Raw genomic sequence first — 17,986 nt, forward strand, 5'->3', positions numbered from 1 at the left:
CTGACCGCTCCTCCCTCCCTGTGGCAGCCTGTCATTTCCATCACGTTACATACATCCCGCCCTCTGAGAACAGTTCCTCACCTCCAAGGACCACTGCAGTAGGAGACCAGAGAAAGCACTAGGAAAACCCAGCTCACCACTGCTACCAGCAGTGGTCCTGGGGTCAGAAAGTCAGGGTTTCAGTGGGCCAGTGGCCTGATACCTCTACTCACACTGCATGAAATCCTTCAGCCACTTCAACTCAAAACCTGCAAAGTAAAACCAGGCGTGGTGGCTCATGCCTTTAATCCCAGCATTAAGAGGCATAGGCAGGACATCTCTGTTCGTTTAGCAGCCAGCCTGGGCTACAGGGTGAATTCCAGGACAGCCTGGGCTACAGAGTGAGTTGTTCCAGGACAGCCTGGGCTACAGAGTGAGTTCCAGGACAGCCTGGGCTACAGAGTGAGTTCCAGGACTGCCTGGGCTACAGAGTGAGTTCCAGGACAGCCTGGGCTACAGAATGAGTAAGGTTTTGTCTTTTAAAGAAAGAATTGTAAAGTCTCAGACTGGAGAGAATATGAACAATATGGACATGAGGGGTTTCCCCTGACAATCAAACTGTTTTCCGTCTGGGCCAGCCATGAGGACTTTCTGAAAGTGATATGAGTATTTATTTATTCAAAGCCTGACTTAAGTTTTACTGGCAGTTACAGTGTGGGCCATGTTCTCTTCTCAAGGATAATCCTGTTCAAAGGGAAGGCTTGTGCTAGGCTCCTGAGAACCAGAGATTAAAAGCATTTACTCCGGTTTTGATTGGCTTATTGGATTGTTGAAATCCCAGCTAATCTATTGCATCCTGTTAAAAAGTGACATTTAGTTTTTATTGGTACATGATTTAAGGAGTTTCCCTCAGGATAGACTAGACGTAGCATTCTTTCAGGATCCGCAAGTTTTATATTAGAAAACTATCCAAAACTATCCAATTCCCATTGAATTCACAGATAGACAAAAATAATTGAAACACTGTATTAAATAAAATGTTGTATCTTGCTGATTGTCAACTAACAGGCACCACAGATTTAATCCCCAAAGTATTTAGTAGCGTAAGTCAAGAGTTTGAGGCTAGCCTGGGCTTACAGAGTAATAAATCTGTCTCAGAATAAGAACTAATGGGGGAAGTGGTACCTGGTCCACCATCATTCGAGAATAACTACGATTTATTTGACTAATGAACTAGAATTTACGTTAGGTAAGAGGTGGATGGGGATGTTCTTTTTATACTCGGTCTGCATAACCATAAGTGACGTGAGCTGACCAATGGCCGAAATAATACAGTCTAATACATTAGATGCTGGAGAGTCTGATTTCCAGCCGTCCTTTCCTATCATGACAGCATGTCTATCAACATGTACCAAGCCATTTGCCCAGATTTCTAGCGTCAGAATAGAGTCATGACAATGCGGCAGGAAGGGGCTGCATTTAGAAGCAAGTTCCAAGGCATGGCTCCGCTACTTAGTCAGCCACCAACAGCTATGATGGTGATGCTCCCAGCTGCACCGGCTGTCTCGTGAGACCCTTGGGGACAGGATGATGATGATACCCTGTATTGAAAGCCTTGATCCATGTGTGTGAGTGACTATATGTCTGCGCACCACATGCATGCAACACCCACAAAGGCCAGAAGAGGGCAGCACATCACCTGGAGCTGAATTACAGTTGGCTATGAGCTGCCATTGTGGGTCCTGGGAACTGAACCTAGGTCTGTCCCTCTGCAAAAGCAGCCAGTGCTCTTAGCTGTCTCTCCAGACCCAGCAGGAGTAGTGTCTTATTGTTGTTGCATAAATAAAGTCTTACTTTACACTTAGGCCAGCCACCACATAAAAGCCTGTGTGTGAGAGCTTCAGGAATAACTGGAAGGTCTCAGGCCTCCGGCTTGCCTGTGCAGACTGGCGCAGAGGTAAAGCCACTCTGGGCTGCGGCTGCCCTTGGTGTTTGCCCCCTGAGTACATCATACACAGTTTCTCTTTCTCTGTTACTTAATCTTAGTGACAGCTACAGGGGTGCATTTTTGTTTTTGTTTTGTTTTTAATTTCAGTCCTGGCCAGGAATGATGGATGAACTCTCCGAGTTGAAAGAATTCTATGACCCAGATACAGTGGAACTGATGAACTGGATTAAGTAAGAGGAACTTTTTCTTCTTAACTTTGAAACCTTGAATGCCCTTGTAAAGTCAACTGTAGATCTCATTTGTTTGAGGGGAAAGTTTGTTTATTTTCTTTTTTTTTTTTTTTTTTTTTAAAGATTTATTTATTTATTTTATTTATGAATATACTGTAGCTGTCTTCAGACATACCAGAAGAGGGCATCCAATCTCATTACGGATGGTTGTGAGCCACCATGTGGTTGCTGGGATTTGAACTCAGGACCTCTGGAAGAGCAGTCAGTGCTCTTAACCGCTGAGCCATCTCTCCAGCCCTGTTTATTTTCTAATATGTAAGAAACATCCTTTTTTTAGTCAGGCTTTTCTTTAAAACTATGAATTTGAAAGGAACTCTTCCTTTCAAGAACTGTCCTAGCTGAGTGCGGTAGTGCACACACTTGTAATTCCAGCACCTAGGCAGAGGCAGAGGCCATGAGTTTCAAGGCCAGCCTAGGCTACATAGCAAGACCCTGACTTTAAACAACAGGAGGATTCTCTGCAGCCGCATTCCCTGAAGGAAAGAAAACACTCATTTGGAAGTGGAAAAATGGGATCAGAAAATAAACTCCCAAAAGCAGCAGAAGCAAGGGTAAAGTTTTATTTACCCACGAGGCTTAGCCATTGCGAGCATGCACTGCTCTTGCCCAAGACCCAAGTTCAGGTCCTAGCGCCCACCCCTGGATGCTTGCAGCCACCAGTAACTCTAGTTTCAGGGCATCCAATTGCTGGCCTCCCCCAAACAACCACATTCACATGCCCGTGCCACCACATAGATGCACACACCTACTTAAAAGTTTACATCACTCACATTTCTGCTTTTTGCTTTTTTTTTTATCTTTATTGTTTTCAGCTGAATCCTGTTTGTATTTGCTGTTAATACTCCACACATGAAAATGTCCTCTCCTTGTTTCCGAATCAGAGCTCACTGCAGCCTAAGTCCTTGGCTTAGAGAAAATTTCATCTTGTTCTATTGAAAACATTTTTCTTAGCTGGACATAGGAGTGCATGCCTTAAATCCCTGCGTTTGGAAGGTAGAGGCAGGTGGATGTCTGTGAGTTCAAGGCCAGCTTCTTCATCTACAGAAAGACCCTGTCTCAAATTTTTAAAAATTAATTAATTAGAAAGTAAGGCATTTTTTTCTTCTTAAAATTGTTTTAATTATATCTTTATGCGTATGGATGTTTCGTCTGCGTGCATGTCGGGTGCCCTCAGTGCCCTCAATGGTTGTGAGCCGTCTTGCGGGTGCTCAGAATTGAGCCAGGGTCTCTAAAAGAACGAGTGCTCTCAGCCACTGTGTCATCTCGCTAGCCCATAGAGCTGATTTTCACATACAGAACGACATCAGAATACCCTGGTGTGATATTGTTCTTAGTTTTGGGTTTGTTGTTGTTGCTGGGGGTGGAATGATGGTGGTGGTGGTGGGTTTGTTTTTTTCTTTTCCTTTGTCTCTTTCTTCCTTTTCTTTCTGTTAGTTTGTTTTGCTTTCCTTTTTTTCTTTCTTTTGCCCACACTTGGTTGCTTTACTTCAGCCTCCAGCGTCAGGATGATAGACAGTGGTGTGTTTCAAAGGGACTGTGACTCTGGCTAGCAGAACAAACTTTCCTACCCGAGCAGCACGCCCGAGCCCTGTAGAGCAAGCTCTCCTGTTTCATAAGCACAGGTTACCTGTGTGCCCCCGGTAAAAGTCACCTGTACACCCCAGGTGAGCCTCGAAGGCGTCATCTGCTGTCTCTCCACCACTCAGGGTTTTAGCAGCAGCCTGGAGGGTACCCGTCATGACAGTGCTTACTGGCCAGTACCGGTCAACGCTGCTTCGACTTCAGAGACAGCAGCTGCTTGGTAGCTTAGGTCTCCTGAGGACCGACCATGCATGGGTTTTATAGAGACTTAAAGGTCTGTGTGGGTTTGTCTCAGCATCAGACTGAATTTGACTGGACATGAGTATAAGTTTTGGCGTGTTTCTAGCGGGGAACAGCATTTCATCTTTACTTATTAACTTTAAATCATGACGGGTAATCCTGGAGTAGGCACTGCTTTCAGTATTTATTGTAAATAGGAAAAGGTTATTTATTCATATAAAGAAAAGCTAATTACTTTTGTACTGGCTAATCAATTAGATATTTATAACACATGCATATGAAAGCAAGGCTGGCCCTTTCGGCCTATATTTTTTTAAAGATTTACTTTGTCTTTGTTATATGCATGTGGGGATGTGTGCTTTGTGTGTGTGTGTGTGTAGGGGGTACCTACAGAATCTAGAAAAGGGTGTTGGATCCCCTAGAGCTAAGGTTGTAGGGTATTTTGAGCCACCAACATGTGTGCTAGGAATTGAGCTCAGATCCTCTGGAAGAGCAGCAAATGCTCTCAGCCACGGAGCCATCCCCAGCCCTGGTCCTCTGCGTTTGTGATCTGACACTATTGAAGGAAATGCTATAGGAGGCATCGTATAGATGGTGGACCTCGCCCTGGCCTACCGCCCTTAGCGTCTTTTCCTGTGTTCCCTGACTTGCAGAAGTTATGATAGCCCAGACGATTACAGTGGAGCCCAAGTTCCTCTCTGACTGCCTCAGACTCAACATTTGCTTTCTAGTTTTTTTCTCTCAAAAAAACTATATAAAGCAATATTTCTGGCTCTGCAAAAGTATAGGTGAGACAATATCCGAGTATAAAGAAGGCAGCACCAGGGTGCTCCTCCCTGCTGGGGACTGGCCTCGGTAGAGTCCTGGCAGCTAACAACGCCTCTCCTGGGGCAGCCTCTTTGTCAGCATGCTCCTTCAGCTTGTTTTGGCTTTCTTCTTCTACTACTACTTTCTTTTTTTCTTTCTTTCCTTTTTTTTTTAATTTCTCAGCAACTGAAAGATTCATATTGTTCTAAAAATACCGGTTCCATTGTCATCTAATCTTGTCTGTTTTCCCTTAAAATTCCTCAAATCAAAACGATCTTTTTTTTTTTTTTGTAAAAATAGCTGCTTGGCATGTTTGTAAATTAAACTTAAGTGATGGTGAATGTATGCCAAAGTAGGGTCTATTTAGTCACAAAATGTGTTTGTTTAAATCAACATTCAAATCAGCTGCGGTCTGCAGGCTTGATTCTCTCTGTCAGGGAATACGTTTAATATTCTTACATTTTTAGCACTGGAAGTTGAGCCTAGGGCTTCGTGCACACTAGGCAAACATCACTTTACTACTGAGTGCTAGCCTCAGACCTCTCTTTTATTTGAGGAAGAGACACACTCAGTTGCCCAGGCTGGTCTTGAACTCACTCTGTAGCCCAAGCAGGCTTTGAACTTGGAGCCTCTGGCCTCAGCCTTCTGGGTAGCCAGACTTAACAGGCCTGTACCACCGTATCCCACTTAAATATTCTCTTAACCTCTGAGTTCTTGTGTCTACTTTGGCTCCGTAGTGGAGACTGGTCACAGGGTGTGTGTGCTGCCAGGAGAAGACTGCAGCTGGGCCCCAACACGGTCACTGAGGGGTGCCTGCACTCCTGCCATGCTGACTAATCTGTCCTCCGGAGCTCTCCTGTGTCATTGCAGTCTCAATGGTGTCGGCTAGGGCCAGGGAAGACTCCTGGCTTCAGGGGACACATTCAGTGGTCTTCCATGCTAGCGTAAGAAGACTCTGATACCAAGTGTGGAGAGGATGCTTATCCATCAGTCACCACCCAACCCCCACTCTCAGATGTGTGGGAGCCCCACACCTGCTCTGGGCCTCCTACTTGTGGGCTAAGGACTGTCAGCTGAGGACACATTGAAAGTTACCATCACCTCGGTGGGAGTTGGTGACTGTCTCATCTTTTCAGGGAGCCCAGCTGAGATTTTCTATACACTAGACAGAGACCCGCAGGAACCTACTTCACAGTAGTGCTACGAAAACACTGAGAGCCTTTAAGTTACAAAGCCCTTTCACAGCAGAAGGTGAATACTTAATGGTACAGCTCAACTGCTCCTACTTGAGATCAGCAGCACAGGCGGCGCACACACAGCACACACCCAGGTACACGTGTGAACACTGGTGGCTGCCCCCTCATGGCAGCAGATGGGCCTCTGGGCCTGCTCTGCTGAGGACCCTATACTCTTTGCTCAATTTCACAGTTTGTAGGAGCTCCATGGGTGTGCACATAATGTGTTTGACATTTAGTTTCCTAGTGGAACAGACAGTGACATACATAAACCAGGCCTGTAACCCCATCTACTTGGAAGGCAGAGTCAGGAAGAGCAACATTAAAGGCTCCAAAGTGAGATCAAGGCCAGCCTGAGCCACTTCAAAGACCCAAGTCTGTATTCTTAGCACTTTGAAGTGGAACCAGGGATAGTGATCGTCCAAGGTCATCCTCAGCCATACGTCGAGTTGGAGGTCAGCCAGGGATGCATGAGACCTCGTCTCAAACAAACAAGAAAGCAGGTCTTGTCTTTTTCTCCCTCCTTCATCCTGTCCTTCCTTCCAGATGGGGTCTTTCTCTCTAGCCCTGGCTTTGTGCCATAGCACTCGGGAGATTTTAATTACCTACATTTATATAAAGACATGTTAGTTCACAAGGACCTTTTGTGGAGGCCAGGTCCCTCAGCAGCTCCAGCAGCCTCCCAGGGTTGGGGGCTGTCATCTCCACTTAGAGCCCACCTGGAGCCCCTGGCTGTCTGCCTTGTGCCCGTCTATCCTGGAATAAATGTAACCTGGAAATTCTCATTATGCAACTGATGGAGATCTGTGGTTGGGAATATTTTGAGGAGTGGCCTTTTCTTTGCCTTTAGGAGATTTTCGCTAGAAGTACTGTGTTTGCAGTCAAAAAGCCATGTTGAGAATGGTCTCAGCACAACTGAAAAGCACACACCGAATTTCTTTTGCTTTTAATCAAAGTAGGAAGAGCTGTTGTATGTTTTAAAGAAAATGTTCTCTAAGTTCAGACTTTAAGTCTGATCCACGATTAGTGGGGTTTTTTTGTTGGTTTTTTTTTTGGTTTTTTTTTTTTTGGTTTGGTTTTGGTTTTGGTTTTGGAACTCACTCTGTAGACCAGGCTGGCCTCGAACTCAGAAATCCGCCTGCCTCTGTCTGCCTCCCAAGTGCTGGGATTAAAGGCGTGCACCACTACCGCCCGGCCCAAGGTTAGTGTTAAGTGAACCTCTTACTAAATGTGTATGAACGTTTGCCCGCCTATATATATGTACACCATACCAGATGTGTGCAGTGTCTTCAGAGGCCAAAAGGGGAACATCAGATCCCCGGAACTGTAGTTACAGACATGTGTACTCCATGTGGTTGTTGGGAATTGAACCAGAGTCCTCTGGAAGAGCAGCCAGTGCTCTTAACTACTCTAGTCCCCTGCCCAAGCCTTTTTTATTTAATGAACCATTTCTCCTATCTTCATAATTTTATAAATTTTTTTGAAGTGCTCATTTTTGAAGTTTGCCCCTTAGTTCAGCGGTAATTTACCTGCTGAAGCTTGGCAGCTCAAGACTAAATGAAACTGGAGCTGCCTCCACTTCCTGCTCCGCCATACGTGGAAAGCAGGCTCCTTTCTCCGTGTGTTCTAAACCTATGTCAGGCAGACGATAGTCACGCTGGGCTAATTACAGTGGGGTGTTTTATCTCATCGAGGGGATACAAGGGGACTGAAGACCGGCCATTCGTTCATACATATTCCTTTTAGCAACGGTGATGCGGTCTAGAATTTAGACTGTGACTCTAATTTAGACTATAAACATAGGATAGGAAGATAGACCCGGTCCAGGATGAGTGCTAAGTTGAGCATTGATTGAAGTAGACTGAATTTGCCCAAGTTCTCGCCCTAAGGAATTCTCTACCTACGCATGCCTTTATTTAAACCCTCCCGTGCTTTCATAGCCCTCCCGCTCCTCTGACCACGCGGGACCAGTGTCAGACGTCCCTGTAAATTGCAGATCTGGGGGGGGGGGGATCGCAAACGTCTGTCCGTTCTGTGTTCCCGAATCTGCCGGTTAGGATACTGACAAGCCCATCAGGCCAGCCAAGCTCCTGCTAAACTTTTTTCTCTGTTGGAAAGCAGACTTAAACTTCAGGGAGGGCGAGGGAGGGTGCAGACGTGTCTGTCAGTCCTTCTTCACTCATTGTAATTCCATCCGCTTCACTTCCCTCGCCCGAGAATCCTTATTGGAACGTGGCAGTAGATGGATGTCACCGTTAGAGAGAAACCTCGAATTTTCTAAAAGTAACTTAGCTCTAAGTGTCATCACTCGAAGCCTGGTGTGTCTTGCCCCCCAGACACCCATAGGCCTTTGCTGGCCTGCATCCAAGCTGTATTCTTAGCGTTGAGTTGGAGAACGGATAGGAATGTGAAAAGGCGTCCCCTGTGCAGAGCAGGCTGCAGGCCTTGCTTCCTGCAGACTTCAACAGCCAGCTCCAGATTTCTTTTTAAATTTCAAATAGCCTTCATGATTGCCTCCACCATTTTAGTTCAAATCAGCAAAGCCTCTTACTTCTTCTCTTCTTAAGTCTTTTGTTTGTTTTTGAGACAAGGTCTTACTATGTAGTGATGGCTGCCCAGGGACTGGCTATTTGAACCAGGCTGGCCTTGAACTCACAGCCACCTACCTACCTGTCTCCAGAGTGCTGGGATTAAAGGGGTGTGTGCAGCCATACCAGAAACACCTCCCCACCCTGTTTCTTAACTCAAAAATAAACATATCTTGGGATAGTCCTAGTAAGCATCTAGAGAATCCCCTTTTAGGGCAGAGGCTGGAGTCCCCAATAGCAGTTCCCCACTTTCCCTCAGAGAGAGGGGGAGGCACAGTAAGTCAGCTACTGAGGCTCTTAATTTGGCCAACCCATCTGTCAGCCCATCACACAAGAAGCTGAAACAACAGGATGGTGATTTTGAAGCTAGCCTGGGCTAATGGCGAGACTTGGTGTGAAAATTTAAAAGAAGAAGAAAAGATCCTTTCTCTCCAGGGCCATGAGAAGGGACGTACCTTCCACGTGGTGTCTTTTCCTGTGTTCTCCGTCACAGCCCCCTAGAAAGCAGAGGCTGGAGCTCGGTGCTCATTGGAAAATGAGCTCATGGGATGATGTTGCCTAAGCTTTGGGTTTATAGCTTGTTTATCAGGAAACAGAAGAACGTTCCCATGTCAGAAATAATGTACATCCTCTCTTAGTAATAGGTGACTGTTTAGACGCTTCTTCCCAACTTCTGTGTTAATGTTAACAGAGCTTTTTTTCTTTAAATATCATTTAGTCATACTAAATTATTGTTTGTATAATTTTGCTGTTTTAACCCCATGAAATTGAGTCCTGATCAACTGCAGTTTTCTGACACCTCATTTATTTTATTTTTTTTACTTTTTTGTGTATGAGTTTCTGCATGTATATGTGTGTGTGTGCGTGTATGTATGCATGGTACACGTATATGTATTATATGCATACATTACTTGAGGAATCATATCCTCTGGGAGTTACTGTTGGCTGTGAGATGGTGAGTGGGTGCAGGGAACTGAACCTGAGTACCCTGCAAGAACAGCCAGTGTCCTTTAACTACTGAGCCACCTCTCCAGGCACTTCTCCTTCCTTGCCTTTACTCTCAGCCGCCCTTTAGCTCAGCAGCCTGAGGTCTTTGTTAGACTCCACCTCTCTGGGAAGCAGCAGCAGATGATGGTACAGAGATGCTAGGCTCAGGAGCTAGCTGCCTGCTTCCTTAAACAGTCCATCCTAAAGACCAACCCTTCACATTGGAAAGCTAGGTGCTCCCCAGCCTCAGTCCTAATGAACAGAGAACAGATAGGAAACTGGCTGAAGCTAAGGCAGGAAGATCTTGAGTTCGAGGCAAGCCTGGGCTACATACCATGAGAATGTGTCAGTAGGTAAATAATTAAAGTGCACATACAATACCTTGGATGTAACTCAGTTCCGTTCATCTGTGTGCCCCATACACACACACACACTTCAGACACCCCTGCAGAGCTGAGTGAATCTGATGGGGCCGGGGGATGTCTACTTGGGAATCTTAGTGTTGGGTTAATTCACACTCTGACACCTCGTAGCTCTAACACACCAAGGAAGGCCGTGTTCGCTGGAAGCATGCAGTTGCTGGCCGGAGTCAAGCTGTGCACAGGACGGACCCTCACCAACCACCCACACTATGAAGATAAGAGTCTGAGAGAGCGGACCCAGGCGGTAAGGCCCATCCTCACCTGTGCTCACTCCTCGGGGCCCTGTACTGCCAGCAAGGGCAGAGGGCAGGCCTCCTGTGCCAGGAAAAGGGGCCAGAGCATAAAAGCCATGGGGCTGGCAACTCCTGATTCTGCCTTAGAAGGGCTGGGTGCAAGCACATGTTGCTCTTAGGTAGGGAAAGGGCTGAGAGGATAAACATCCTGTATTTGTGGGAGGCAGTGTTTAGGCCAAAGCCACTAGAGCTTGTGATCTGGGAAGGAAAGGAACAGAAACAGAGACATACTGATTGTGTCTCATGAGTCAGCTCTGGGCCATTTCTGGTGAGGCAGGGCAGTGTTGGGGTGTTTACTGTTGCTGTTTATTTAAATAGATGATACAGTCATGTAGTTCAAAGTTCAGAGCATGCAGAAGGGAATGGCCTGAAACATGTTCACCTCATCCCCCCGTATCCTAACTCCCCTCTGCCTTCTCAGGAGGCAGATAGCCCTCTCATCTCACCTGTCCCTGTGAGTGCCTCATCTGGGTCATCAGGCCTTCACACACAGCCAAGTATCACGCAGCTTGGTGCTGCGTTCCAAGCTAACTTTTCCCAGAAGTGTTTGCTCAGGGTGCATTGTGGTGAACTTGAAGGGGGCAGAACGCCCCTGGAGAAGACTCCCTGGGAAATTCTCCAGGGAAAGAGTTGAGGTGGAGGGTAAACCGCTGGGCCTGCTGGCTTGCAGAATACAATGTAACAGCCAGAAAGCAACAAGACCTGCGCCAACGGAGGCCAGCCGCCCTTTTCCACTTGCCATTGTGGGAAGCCAGGCCTTAGATATACGTGTGCCCAAACAGAACCACCAGCCTGGTTGATTGTCTGGTAGACTCAGCCATGTTTAATAATTCTTAGAATTATAAAATAACTCACTCTGAATCTAAGTCTGTTTGGCATCTAAGCTAGACATGTTCAATTCTCCACACATACCCCCAACTCCAGACGAATTGACAGGATAAGAGTAGCCCGGGCAGCAAAGGGATATGAGTGTCAGGTCTTAGCATCACCACCCCCAGGGATGTTCCCTCTCTTCCTCTACTGACCCCCACGCACCTGAGGGCTGTGTGCACGGTTCCATTTTTAATCTCATTTTGAAGGTTTATCAGATATATGCGAAGAGGTCCCCGGAGGAAGTGCACGAGCTCCTGAGGTCCTTTGGCACTGACTTCGTGATCCTGGAAGACAGCATCTGCTACGAACGCAGACACCACAGGGGCTGCCGGCTGCGTGACTTGCTGGACGTCGCCAACGGACATGTGAGCACGTTGCTACTTCGCTTTGGGGAGCTCTCAGAGAGGGTGGAAATCCAGCACGAGTCCCAAGTGATGTACCTCACTTTATACCATAGGTGTGAATGACATTACGAGTCAGACATTTGTAAAAGGTCCCACTCTTTAGTGACATCGGGGCCTGGGCTAGGGGACGGGAAAGCTCTGGATTCCCAGTTTGACTCAGGTAGAGCACCTCTGCCTTTGGCAGGTTTGCATGATACATCACTGCATAAAGTTTATTTGTAAAGGATACTTTTCTGCTCTGTACAACGCATCTGCCTATAAACACACTGCCCCAGGGCACCCTGTTGGCACATCTCTTAAGTGTCAAGCAGTGGGCCATCCCTTTTTCCCAGGCCCTGTGGCCCACACATCCTGCTTCCTCTTGTCCACCATCCACAGACAGCCTCAGGATGGCTAAGCTCGCCCTCCACAGCAGAACATGCTGTGTCTCCCTTGGAGCTGAGCCAGTTCACAGTAAACGGGGGTCTTTCTTTGTCCCTTTCGGGCTGTGGTGTCACTGATGGCACAGAAGCCAACAGTGGAGACTAGGCTAAATCCGAAAGCACGCTGAAGGTGCAGAGTTAGCGTCAGAACTTTGCCAAGCAGAGCAATAAGCCGTAAGTGCCTTAAACTCAGAGGATGAGCAGAACACATGCATGTGAGCCTGGGTGTGTTGCTTTTCCTCCACCTCTGAGCTGGGGAAATTTCTCCAGTTACTTTTGTAGTTCTTTGTGTTTAACGTTTGTGGACAGGACAGGGCAGTATGCTTCTAGGGACGGGGTGACTCAGTTAGCTTTTTAATGCTGTGATAAACATCATGATTTTAAAGCAACCTGGAGAAGGAAGGCTTTATTTCATCTCACAACTCTCAGTCTGTCATGTAGGGAAGTCAGAGACTATAGAAGACTGCGCACTGTCTTGCTCTCCATGGCTTACTTGTTTTTTTATACCATCCGGGACCAGCAGCCCAGGGGTGGCGCCCACCACTCATAGTAGGCTGGTCCCTCCCACTTCAACCAGCAGAATGCCCCATTGGCTCGATTATGGGGAATCAAAATATCATTCTCTCTTCTCAGATGATTTTGTCAAGTTGACAAAAGACTAACCAGAGCATAAGAAGATCTTGAGTTTTGGTTCTGTCCTGCCATTAACAGTGGCAAATGTCAGGACACAGTTCTTTCCAACCTTGGTTTGCTCTTTGGAGGAGGGGAGGGAGGTGGACCGTCTATCTGATCTCCAAGTGGTATTGACATTGATTCTTTTTTTCCAGTGAGTGTTGGTGACAGACACTTTCAGTGCCAGCATTCATGAAGCTAGAATTGGAGGATTAAGAGTTCTAGCCCAACCTGGCTACATAGTGAGGTCCTGTCCCCTACCCCTGAGACCCAGAATATGGGCTGAACGTAGTGGTGCACACCTTTAATCCCAGCACTCAGGATAGAGGCAGGCAGATATATATATGGAGTTCCAGGATACCTAGGGCTACAAAAAGAGACTCTGTTTTAAAAGTTAAACAAAGCAATAAACAAAAGCCAGGATGGTTCGGTAGATACTTAGATGGGTGGGTGGGTGGATGGATGAGTGGGTGGATGGGATCCACCACCACCACTCACGTTGTATCTGGGTTTGTTTTGTTTTCAGGAGATGGATGGGCCAGGAGAAAGTGACCCTGACTTGAGACCTGCAGATCACCCTCGCTTCTGTGAAGAGATTAAAAGAAACCTGCCCTCCTACACAGCCCACTTCACGAGAGTATTCCAGAACAAGACATTCCATGTCTACAAGCTTTCCAGAAACAAATAACCATCTCCATTCTTAAAGCCACAGTGCATCTACAACCGGTGGAGTCCGTGTCCGTGAGTCAGGAAAGGGACTTGAATGCTACCATTGCAGGCGGCCTGCAGACAAGTCCTGCCATCATCATTGGAAACGCCTTCCGCTAACGTCAGCCTTTTCTGTCCTGTCTCTGTCTTTTCTGTGAGTGTTCTTAGCCTCACAGGTATACCTGCCCAAGGCTGGCCAGGGATTTTGTCATTGAGGGAATTTTGTGTGACCCACTGGGTGACCTGGGAAGTGAGAGCCCGTTTGAGATCTGAAATATTTGTGATTTTCGGTGCCCCTGAGCCAGCAGTGAGCGAGTATAGTTGACAGTCTGCACAGTTCAGTTACTGACATTTCTTCACCACTGAGACCGCTTGGTGGCTTTCTAACAGTTTGTTGTCCTGTCTTGTTAAAGTTTTATAAAATTTCCAGTTTACCATGCTTTCACACGTGTGAAGAAACAAATTATTTTAGGTCTCTGAACCTTAAATATTTCATTTGTGCTCCAAAATGTCACATGCACAGTAGTGTGTAACACATTTAGAGAGTGTGTTTGTTTTAATTCTGGGCACAGCAGTTGGGGTGCTACCGGGCCAGGCATGGTGACGCACTCCTTTAATCCCAGCACTCGCAGGCAGGGGCAGGCAAATCTCTTTGAGAGTTCGAGGCCAGCCCGGTCTATATAGTGAATTCTGGGCCAGCCACAGCGATGTAAAGAGACCCTGTCTCAAGAAAGCAAAGTGTGTCAGCTTACACTAGAAGTCTTTGAGGGAATGCACTCATGCTTTTTAATCTCTCCTGTAGGGAAAATAGCTTCTGCTTCAGTTCTCACTCACTTCAATTTACCGGGTCTGCAAAACTTGGTAAACTTCTGTGGTTTTAGCCTTTGTATTTTTTTTTCTTCATAGCCTAGAAACTTGCAAAGTCTGAGGCTGTTTTAGATGCTGTACCTTGACTCCTAGAGTTCTATGTGGCACTCCATACTCTTTGACCTCTGGTCTCCAGTCTTCCTTCTCAACCCTGGAGACATCGCATCCCTCCCTACGAGGTGACCAAGTGCCTCCAGGCCGCACTGTAAGCGGCGGAGAGGGGTTGGCGTACCTGCTCAGAGTTTTTGAGAATTGCTTTTATAATTCATTTCTAATGGTGGGGGCCATGTACAAGCTGCTGATACAGGCACATTGTCCACTTAATTAAATCAAGATAGCTAATGAAATTAACTTTCCCTCCCGCTCCTGCCATTTGGAAGTGATTTAAATGTTTCTCCTCAACCGTTAGTGTAATAAATCCCCCTGGAACATCGGCCGGAGAGCACCATGTGCTCCAACGATCCGCCTCCGATGACCCACGGGTTGGTTGCTGCTTGAGTGGCATTCAAAACTGTGTTCCATTGTCTCACCAGGTGTGGGGTTTTTATGTAAAACTCAAATAAGACATCAACAGCTAGGTTATTAAATTAAGGCATTGGGACTTTGGAATCCAGCCTTTTCCGTACCCCTTAATGAGGTTAGGAGACCACCGCAGTTAGGGGGAACACAACAAGGAAACACATTCGTCAGTGCTAGAACTTTAATGAAGCTGCAGTGCTGCATGCCCACCACTGCCGGCACTGATGGAACATTCTGGGCCAGTGCCTTATTCTTAAGGGAAAGCAGGCGTAGATAAGGCACAAGGCGTTGGGACCCGGTGACAGTTACTTTGTGGGTGAGTTTGCATTTATGTTAAGCATTCCTATGTGCACTTGGTGTTTGGCGTCTTGTGAGCCAAGAGTCGTGGATGTACATCCTCACCGAGGTAACATTCGTGCTCGCGGGCACTCTGTCTCCACTGCACCATCACCGCCAAACCACAGTGAGAAGTGCCAAAAACCAGTCTTCCACAGCGCTCTCCCGTGACACTGTGATATGTACAGGACAATGTTAGAACACATTTTTCTTTCTTTAAAAAAAAATAAATTCTATATTTTAAAAAAATGTAAATATTTGGTTAAAATAATTAGACTTTTATCCATCTTATAAAATACTGCCTCAGTATCCCCCGTAGGTCTGCTCACTGTCAGCAGCAACCCGGCCACAAAATCTTGAAACTACACATCTGGACCTTGCCTGATTTTAGCTAAATCCTCAGTCTGCCTCCCTGTAGAAGGTAGCTTAGCCCAGGCTTTCTTAGCTGCATCATTAACTTATTCATAGACAGCTGGGTCAAAATTTAACTGTGGAGCAGTCTCGCAATACTGTTCCCTCCCCTGCTGGTATCTGAAACATAATCAGTGTCTGTTGTGCCTGACCGGCAGTATTCAGCTAATTATGATTTCCGTAATAAAAAATCTCCTCCTGACAAGCACCCCCTGCCCCCAGTGGTTTTCAATCCTCAGGAGGGAGGGCCTCTGTGAACAGTGACTCATAGCCTGAGTAAATGGGGCTGCCGGCCATACTATTGTGCACAACCAGATTTTAATTCCTTTAACTGTGTAAACGGAAGAGGCTGATAAACTCTGACTCTGTTACCTTGAAGACTGACCTGTTCTATAGCCGGAAATGCAAAATGAAATCCCTGGACATCTCTCCTCTTTTGGCCGCCTCTCTCCGGGTCAGATGGCTTTCTCACCACTCCTACAACTGGCAGCTCCGCCTCTGTAGGGCGGTCCAGTCCAGCTATGACACTTGGGGTTTTACTGGCTCTCAGTTTAGGAATCTACTCTGGTGGTTCCAAGATCTCCCCCTGAGCCTGTTGAGCCTGTGATTTCTGCACTTGCGCAGACACAGCAAAGTAAAAGCATTTTGCAGCTGTTGGATTTTCTCTGTAACTAACTTGTCCTTGAAAGCCGGTGGAACAGTCCTCTGAGGTGGGAGTGAGGATGATTATAGGAAAGACGGGAAGAAGACTCACAGACAAAAGTTAGAATTGGGAGGGCTGCAGGTCAATACCACAATCAGCCTCAAGTTTACTTTTCTTGCCCTTTTTATACTTCACAGTGGCATGGGAAACAAAGTTATAAGCTAGCAGAAACAGTGGCTGAAGTACACACGGGATATCTGTTCCTATCAGGAGGCCTCCCTGTTCCTTCCTATAAGTTTAACAGAACATTCAACCCCTGGCCTTGAGCCTCAAGTGTATCCTCTCTTATTCCATGTATCAGCAGGCCAGGAAGTCTGCCACAGACCCTGAGCTGCCCTGACTGCCTGCCAGGCAGGCTCTCACAGAAACAGACAACATGGCTCCTGACGCTCTCGCTAACCAAACCTTTCAGCAAATCGTGTTTGGTAATTTTAGCTCTGGTGAGGAGTCCAGCTTATGACCTTGTCTTTGAGCACACAGGAGGAGAACAGATCCACCCTTGGCCATAACCTCCACACCGTGCAAGCAGAAGCCAGTGCCTGTAGCCCTCACTTTGTGTTGTGCGGGCCCTGGGGACTGTTGGTAATAGTGTTCAGTTGTGGCTCTGAATAGAGCAAGCACTAGGCTTTGCTTCTGAGTTTCCAGAAGAACCTCTAAGTACAACAGAAGTGCTCTTAACTCCACTTCTGACTCCTCAGAGCCTCCAGTCTCCAGCCCTCTCGGGAGCTGCCTGCTGCAATCCAGCAGGCAGCCGCTGCCTTGTGTTTCCTGGTACCATGCTCCAGTCAGTGGCAGCCCACCCCGGATGTCTGGGTGCACCTTCTGCTGCTGATTGTGAGTTTAGAGCCCCAACCACAAGAGGACCATGGGTGTGAATTGAGAGAAGAGTGTGTGCCTGGCATCGAACAAACCCTGGGCTTGATCCCAGCACTGCAGCAGACAGACAGAAAAAGAGATAATTTTGCAAAAATCTTAAATGCTTTGACAAGGCGGGTTGCTCATCAAAATTGCTTTTAAGTTTAACTTGCTTGTGTCTGCAAAGACGGTTCAGTTGTTATGTGTGCCTGTCTCTTGTATAGCTTGGTTCTCGGCACCCATGTGTGTCAGTTCACAACTGCCTATAACTCTGGCTCCAAGGGACCCAGCCTTCTTCATATACAGACAAATAAGTAAAAGTAAAAGGAAGACCTTTATTTTTAAATAAAAATGTGACCAGAAAAATTATTAGCTATCAGAGGGATTAAAAGGAAGGAGATGTGTGAGCTTAAATTCCTTCATAGAAGTATCTACGAGCTCACCACGGCCCCTCTAACATCTAAGCCGGAACCTGGGTGGGTGGCTCATAGGTACAGAGCTGGGCCTGTTATCAGGTAGGGGCATTGCCTGTGTGTGGCATCTGTAGGGGAAAACCTTACAAAGAGCTTTTATAACTGAATTGTGTGGAGATTGTATACTAAATAAAGCTCTTTTCAATAATCTGTGGTGTCTTCTGTCCCCCTCTATCCTCTCTCAGGGATCCTCTGTCTGTCTGCCTCCCTCCCTCTTCCCAGCCCCTACTCTCTTCTCCTTTCTCCCCTCCCCCGTATCTTGCTATATAGCCTGAACTGTCCTCAAACTTGGGATTCTTCTGCTTCAGCCTTCCAAAACCCTGGACTGTTGGGAGCCGCCACGAGAGCTGACAAAGTCCGCCATCGCTAGGTG

General features: G+C 46.8%; 1 protein-coding gene across 1 annotated transcript in view; it reads left to right on the forward strand.

The window, feature by feature from the left end:
* The window catches only part of Dpy19l3 (dpy-19 like C-mannosyltransferase 3), a 63,660-nt gene extending 45,899 nt beyond the window's left edge, over positions 1-17,761 (forward strand). Inside the window, exons 16-19 of the mRNA XM_028754212.1 lie at positions 2,075-2,157; positions 10,189-10,321; positions 11,450-11,608; positions 13,268-17,761. Of these exons, the coding sequence (XP_028610045.1) occupies positions 2,075-2,157; positions 10,189-10,321; positions 11,450-11,608; positions 13,268-13,429 (537 nt within the window). The 3' untranslated portion in view covers positions 13,430-17,761. The remainder of the gene's footprint in view (positions 1-2,074; positions 2,158-10,188; positions 10,322-11,449; positions 11,609-13,267) is intronic.
* Positions 17,762-17,986: the final 225 nt, after the last annotated feature.

This window comes from Grammomys surdaster, unplaced genomic scaffold (genome assembly GCF_004785775.1).
Source record: "Grammomys surdaster isolate TR1022 unplaced genomic scaffold, NIH_TR_1.0 125984, whole genome shotgun sequence".
Classification (NCBI taxonomy): Eukaryota; Metazoa; Chordata; class Mammalia; order Rodentia; family Muridae; genus Grammomys; species Grammomys surdaster.